This window comes from Phoca vitulina, unplaced genomic scaffold (genome assembly GCF_004348235.1).
Source record: "Phoca vitulina isolate PV1807 unplaced genomic scaffold, GSC_HSeal_1.0 scaffold1554, whole genome shotgun sequence".
Lineage (NCBI taxonomy): Eukaryota > Metazoa > Chordata > Mammalia > Carnivora > Phocidae > Phoca > Phoca vitulina.
In genome coordinates this window covers 142-7,438 of record NW_022591241.1, presented here as the reverse complement: position 1 = coordinate 7,438, position 7,297 = coordinate 142, and the positions used below count along the sequence as shown (strand labels likewise).

The 7,297-nt window shown below is 50.2% G+C and overlaps 1 protein-coding gene across 1 annotated transcript; it reads left to right on the top strand.

Annotated features, from left to right (window-relative positions):
* The first annotated feature begins 2,286 nt into the window (after window positions 1-2,286).
* On the top strand, window positions 2,287-3,473 carry LOC116629582 (EKC/KEOPS complex subunit LAGE3-like). Its single transcript, XM_032399834.1, has 3 exons — window positions 2,287-2,630; window positions 2,838-2,966; window positions 3,161-3,473. Exons 1-3 carry the CDS (start codon window positions 2,287-2,289, stop codon window positions 3,303-3,305), a joined length of 618 nt encoding a protein of 205 aa, XP_032255725.1. The 3' UTR covers window positions 3,306-3,473.
* The last annotated feature ends 3,824 nt before the right edge of the window (window positions 3,474-7,297 follow it).

Genomic DNA, 7,297 nt, shown 5'->3' with positions numbered 1-7,297 from the left:
TCTCTCTGGAACTCATACTTGTGCTCAATCTCTACTCAAGGCATTCATCTACGCTCAGCCCTCAAGGAAGCTTGGCTCCATCCTGGAGGACACTGTCTTCTCACTGCCCTCTCCTCAGGAGGCTTTCCTTTCTTCTCAACACCATACACCTCGGGGTAGGAGCTGGACAGCGTGCCTCCCCCAGGGCTGTTCTCCTGTCCCATATTCCTTCCTCCTTTAAAAAAAAATCACTCTGGGAATTTTATGATTTCAGGTCTCACATTTATATATATATATATATATATATATATATATATATATTTTTTTTTTTTTTTTTTTTTTTAGAGAGCTAGAGGGGAGGCAGGAGGGACAGAAGGAGAGGGAGAGAGAGGCTCTTAAGCAGGCTCCACACCCAGCATGGAGCCCCACACGGGGCTCAATCTCACAGCCCTGAGATCATGACCTGAGCAGAAATCGAGTCGGACGCTTAACCGACTGAGCCACCCAGGCACCCCTCACATTTAGATCTTTAAGCCATTTTGAGTTTATTTTTTGTCAGTGCTATAAGAAAGTGGTCCAATTTCATTCATTTGCATGCAGCTGTCCAGTTTTCCAAGCACCATTTGTTGAAGGGAACGTCTTTTCCTCATTGGATATTCCTACCTCCTTTGTCATAGATTAATTGACCATAATTTCATGGGTTTATTTCTGAACACTCTATTCTGTTCTATTGATCTACGTGTCTATTTTTATATCAGTACCATACTGTTTTGATCACTACATCTTTGTAGTATATCTTAAAATCTGGGACTGTGATATCTCCAGGTTTGTTCTTCTTTTTCAAGATTGCTTTGGCTCCTCGGGGTCTTTTATAGTTCCATAAAATTTTGGGATTATTTGTTCAGTTATGTGAGAAATGCAATGCTATTTTGATAGGGATTGTATTAAATCTGTAGGTCGTTTGGGGTAGTATGGACATTTTAACAATACTGGTTCTCCCAATCCATGAGCATGGATGGAATAGCTTTCCATTTGTTTGTGTCATCTTCAATTCCTTTCATCAGTGTTTTATAGTTTTCAGAGTACGAGTCTTTCACCTCCTTGGTTAAGTTTATTCCTAGGTATTCTATTCTTTCTGGTGCAATTGTAAATGGGATTGTTTTCTTAATTTCTCTTTCTGCTACTTCATTACTAGTGTATAGAAATGCAAGGGATTTCTGTATATTAATTTTATATAGTATGACTTTACTGAATTCCTTTATCAGTTTTAGTTTTTTGGTGGAGGCTTTATGATGTTGAGGTATGTTCCCTCTAAACCCTTGTTGAGAGTTCTTATTGTGACTGAATGTTGTAGTTTGTCAAATGCTTTTCCTGCATCTATGAAAGTGATCATATGGTTTTTATCCTTTCTCTTGCTAATGTGAGGTACCACATTGATTGATTTATCAATAGTGAATCATCCTTGCACCCTGGGAATAAATCCACCAAAAGCGAAATTAAGCTACTGGGACTACACCAAGATAGAAAGCTTTTGCACAGCGAAGGAAACCATCAACAAAACAAAAAGACAACCTACAAATGGAGAGAAGATATTTGCCACTGATGCGTCCAATAAGGAGTTAATATTCAAAATATAAAAAGAAGTTATACAACTCAACACCAAAATAATAAATAATCCAGTTTTTACGAATGGGCAGATGACATGAATAGACGTATTTGCAAAGAAGATATACAGATGGCCAATAGACAAATGAAAAGATGTTCAACGTCACTGGGCGTCAGGGAAATGCCAATCAAAAGGATGAGATACCGCCTCACACCTGTCAGAACGTGTAAAAGCACACACACAAGACATAACAAGTGTTGGCGAGGATGTAGACAGAAAGGCAACTTCGTGCGCCCTGGGTGGGACTGCGAGCCGGTGCAGCTACCGCGGAAAACAGGGACGAGCTTAATCAAGGGAGGGAGTCACGTGCCAGCGGCCTCACGAGAAGGCTCTGCGGGGGGCGGGCGGGGGGGGGCGGGGGATGGTGCCTGCCCGCTAGGGAGCCCAAGTGACGTCAAGCACCGAGAGGCGGAGCTTCCTGAACTAGGCTCCACCTCCTCAAGGTCGGCTAGATCCGGAAATCTCCGGCACCACAGCGAGCCCGCGTTGGCGGGAACCGGCCCTGTGCGGGGCAGTCTGCGCAGGCGCCGTGGGCACTCCCAGCTGCCTTGCGCGCGGAGGGGCGGAGCTTCGCGAAGGCTCTGAGCGCCTGAGCCGCGAGCGGGGAGTGCGGGCGGCCTCGCGGTGGGCTGTGGGGAGCCATGCAGGCCCCAGACGAGCGCGACGACCGCGACGAGCGCGACGGCAGCGGGGGCGAGGACAGCGAGGACGGCGAGGCCGGCGAGGCCAGCGAGGCCGGCGCGGCGGGCGGAGCGGGCACAGCGGGCGGCGCCGGCGGCCAGGACCGCCAGCCCAGCCCCGGAGCTGCTGGTTGCCGGGAGCGGCCCGGCAGCCCTGAGGGCGACGGTGGCCCCGGCGGCGGCGAGGGAGAAGAGGGCGAGGCGGCCGATGCCCCTGCTCAGGCCGGGCAGGCGGCGCAGGCCCTGCGGCCTGGTGGGGACGCGGCGCCCGTAGCTGTGGCCGCGGCAAGCCGCCTGCTGGAGTTGTATCCTTCCCACGGAGCGTCCCTGGGCGGGGGGCGCGGTGGGCGCGGGGGGCGGGCGGTCCCCAGGGGCCTGCGGGGCAGGGGGCAGCAGGGGCCGCGGGGGAGCGCGGGCGTCCTGGGGGGGGAAGCGGGCCTCTGAGGGCTGAGGGGGCCTCGGGCCCCGGGAGACTCCGGAGCGGATGGTGCCTTAACCGCGTCCCCCCCCAGCACGCTCACGGTGCCTTTCCGGTCGCCCCTGGAGGCAGAGATGGCCCTCCGGTCCCTGGCCCCGCATGCCCAGCGCCACCGAGGGGTGGTTCAGAAGGAGCTCGCGGTGAACGGCAGCACCCTGGCAGTGTCAGTTGTCGCGGAGCAGGAGGCGGGGGGGGGCGGGGGCGGGGGCGGCAGGTGCCGGGCTCGCGTGTCCGTCCGAGGGGGCCGTCGTGGGGGCCCGGGCGCGCGGAGGGTGCGTGTGAGGAGGGGGCCGGCGCTCTGCCCCCCCGCCGCGGCCCTCAGCCCGGAACCTCATGTTCGTGTTTGCTCACTTTCAGGAGATGGACCGCCGAAGACGCCATCTTCTTCCGAGTTTCGATCAACTGCTTCCTCGACCAGCTTTCCCTGGTGATGCGAAACATTCGGGGCTTTGGGCCCCCTCCTCCGGAAAGCCTAGGCCCAAGAGGGGGAGCTGAGGCCTAGTCTTGTGCCCCCTACTAGGCAAGGCACAGGGAGTCGGTACTTGGAGTTGATGGCCACTTTGTTATCAGGGTTTACTTTTTTGCCCGTGGGGGCCCTTGGTCCCCTTGATTTCTTTCCCTGTTGCTAGAGGATCGGGCGCTTGAAGTGTTTGTTACTGCAGAAAATAAAACTGAGCTACCATTTCTGTGTCTTGAGGTTCTTTTCAGCTACTGTGCCTCCGGATCGTCTTGCCTTTTCTCTTTCTCGCGTTGGAAGGGAGGCTGTGGGGGAGAGATTCCAATAGCACAAGGCTCTTGAAGACAACTTAGGGAGAGGAAAACCGGGCCCCATATTCAGCACTAAATCCTGCCGACACTTTGGAGTGTCTTCTTGGTTGTATTTACACGTTAAACGTATAACAACATATAATGTGTAAATTTTCAAGTTTACCATTAACTTTTTTCCTGGTTTTTTTCTTTTCCATTTAACCTACTAGCTTTTCCAATCTCTAAAACCTCTTCAAAAAATGTTACTGAATAGATACATAAAATGCATTATAAGGTAATGTTGAACAGTTAAATCATTCCCAGTCTTTCCCCAGTTATGGGTAGTGATTCAGTGGAATTCTTGGGCATAAGTCTTTTTTTTTTTTTTTTTTTTTTAAAGATTTTAGTTATTTATTTGACAGAGAGACACAGCGAGAGAGGGAACACAAGCAGGGGGAGCGGGAGAGGGAGAAGCAGGCTTCCTGCGGAGCGGGGAGCCTGACGGGGGCTCGATCCCAGGACCCCGGGATCATGACCTGAGCCGAAGGCAGACGCTTCACCGACTGAGCCACCCGGGCGCCCCGGGGCATCAGTCTTTGCGTGAAAGGTTATTTCCTCAAGATCGATTCCAAGAGGTAGAATTACCGAGTTTTTACTTTTCGTGTTCTTCAGCTTCTCAACCTACAGTACACGATTGCTCTCCAGAAAATACGCCCTCCCTCCAGAATTCTGGTCTCCCCACATCACCACTAGGTTGGCTTGCTGCCAGAATAAAAACTTATTCTGAACGAGGGAAATAAACACAGAAACACCACAACAGGAATTTTGTGGCTTACTGGCCTTGTTTCAGAGCAAAGAAGCGCCGCAACAACCGGCTAGGCGTTTGCCTGGTGGGTCGGGGGGGCGGTGTTGGTTGGCTAGCTCTCTCCAAATGCTTGTATCTTGGAACCTCCTTAAACTACTAGTAACATGTAGGTTCCGTTGGACTTTCTACCCACACGGCCATGATATCCGTAAGCAAAAGCAGTTTTAGATCTTCCTTTACAGTCGGCACGCCTTTTACCGGAAAATAAATAAATATGTGATGGAGTGATTACTCCTCCTCATGGGGTTGTATTTCCGTGCTTCTTTGCATGCCTCGTGATTTTAGATTGGATGCCAGGCGTTGTGTATTTGACCTTTGGTGCGGTGTCTTTTTTTCCTTTTTCTTCCTGAACATAAGCTTTGTTCTGGGATGCTGTTACTTGGAAACAGATTGGTTCTTTTACTACACTTGGTCTTAGCCAAAAGGCCGAGAAGCGATGACAGATTGGTTCTTTGGAGTCTTGCTTTTAAGAACTAGTGGGACCAGGGGCGCCTGGGTGGCTCAGCCGGTTACGCGCCCGACTCTCGGTTTCGGCTCAGGTCATGACCTCAGGGTCCGGGGATCGAGCCCCGTATTGGGCTCCATGATCAGTGGGGAGTCTGCTTGAGGATTCTCTCTCTCTGTCCCTCTGCCCCCCCCCCCCCTCAAGTAAATAAATAAATCTTAAGGGGGAAAAAAAAAAAAGAATTAGCGGGACCAGAGCAGCTATTGGTGTACAATCCGTTTTTTTTTTTTTCCCACACCACCGAGGCAAGACCTTTCTGAGTACCCTACCTGATGCCTCCTGAATCGTGAGGTTTCCCATTCTGGCTACTAGTCCCCGTCTTGCGTGAGCGCCGGGCACAGTTACCTGTCACCCTTGCGAGTGGTCCTTTCCTCGGCCTCAGCTACTTTGCTCACGCGCCTGTGCTGACCGGGGGTCTGCTGCTTACTCCAGCGGGACCCTCTGCGGATGTGCAGCGTTCCGTCCCTCTGCAGCTCTCTGGTCTCCGGTCCTCTGCCCTGCCAGCTCGGCCTCCTGCCCTCTCCCCGTTCTGCCTCCCCAAGTCAGGGATTCTGCTGGGCTGTATTCTTTTTTTTTTTTAAAGATTTTATTTATTTGACAGAGAGAGAGAGATAACGAGAGCAGGAACACTAGCAGGGGGAAGTGGGAGGGGGAGAAGCAGGCTTCCCGCCGAGCAGGGAGCCCGATGTGGGGCCCGATGTGGGGCTCGATCCCAGGACCCTGGGGTCATGACCTGAGCCGAAGGCAGACGCTCAACGACCGAGCCGCCCAGGCGCCCCTGCTGGGCTGTGTTTGCAGACACTCTCTCCAGACAGTAAGCTGCGGCAGTTCAGGGTTCATCTCGTTTCTTTTCCTTCTCCCAGGTCATCGCACTTGATTACCTGATCGAACTTTTGTTTCCTGTATTTCGTGTATGTTTCTTGGGGGGTGTTTCATGTTTTTTTTTATTTCATAGGCCTCTGCCTTTGCAGAACTTGAAGAGCCCTGATGTGGGCTGAGAGGGGAGAAATGATGCTCATCGTGATGGTGGCGGTCATGATGGTGATGACAGTGGAGTTAATGAAAATGATGATAACCTCACCTGACTAGATGCAGCAGCTGTAGGGGCTACAGCGGGGATCTGTCTCTCTCTTTCCGTCTCTGTCTCTCTGACTTTCTCTCATTCTCTCCCTCCTTTTTTTTTTTTTTTTCTTTCATTCCCTTCTTTCCTTTCTTTCGTCATTTTTAGACACTACTTATCGATGGAGAGATGAAAATTTAGCTCCTTTACTCCACTACTTACTACACTTCTTCACCTTATGCTCTCAGAATGGTTCTATTACATTCTACTCATTTTGGTTTTTTTTAAAGATTTTATTTATTTGAGAGAGAGAGGGAGAGAGTGCACAAGAGCAGGCGTGGGGGGGGGAGGGGCAGAGGGACAAGCAGACTCCGGGCTGAGCGCAGAGCTCAATGCGGGGCTCGATCCCAGGACCCCAGGATCACGACCTGAACGGAAGGCAGACGCTTCACCGACTGAGCCACCCAGGCGCCCCCTCATTCCACTCATTTTAGGTATTTTTCCCCCTGAGGTTAAAAATCACCTTGATGACAATGGTAAATTTACAAACCATTTCCCTAAGTGTCTTCTCTCTCCTTTCTGTCGAGACTGGTTTCTCTCGAGGCTGGCTGACTGACTGCACAGCTGTCACCCTGGACATCCCCTCAGCTTTTCCTGGGTTGCGATTCCTATCCCGGAACATAGGTCTTTCTCCTTTCACTGTGTCTTACCGTTTTACCCCTTTTTGTTTAGATCCTGTTTGTTTAAGTCCGATCGATTGAGGCATAATTTATATACGACAGAGTTCACCCCTTTCAGGTGTATGTTTGTCCCATTTTCGTTGCTGAGTAGTATGCACCCACTGATGGATATTTTGATTGTTTTGAGGTTTTATTCATTATTAATAAAGAACATAGAAAACATGGCAAATGATATTAGCAACTCATTGGTAGAGAAAATACTGATGCCCGACATTACCAATAACAGAATCAAGTGTGTGTGTGTGTATATATATATATATATTTACATTCACTTGATGAAGTTTAAAACACTGACAGTCTCCAATGTCAGTGTTTGGTCAGGGTTAGTTGCAAGCAGTCTCTTACACACTCTCAGCTGGAGTGTTTGTAAAACGTATTCAGAAATTCACTTGACATTATTTGTTAAAATTAAAGATGTGAATATACCTTGACCCAACTTTGGGAATCTATCATAGAGAAACTCTTGCATGATATTAATTCTAGCATCATTTGTCATGGTGAAAAATTGGAAAGAAGGCAAATGCACATCAACTGAGAAAGGTTCAGTAAGTCAAGGTACAACTGTCCTGGTGGAACA

Coding starts and splice junctions, on each gene's coding strand:
- LOC116629582 (XM_032399834.1), top strand. CDS start 2,287: ATGCAGGCCCCAGACGAGCGCGACGACCGCGACGAGCGCGACGGCAGC. Junction 2,631..2,837: donor GCAAGCCGCCTGCTGGAGTT/GTATCCTTCCCA, acceptor GTCCCCCCCCAG/CACGCTCACGGTGCCTTTCC. Junction 2,967..3,160: donor AACGGCAGCACCCTGGCAGT/GTCAGTTGTCGC, acceptor GCTCACTTTCAG/GAGATGGACCGCCGAAGACG.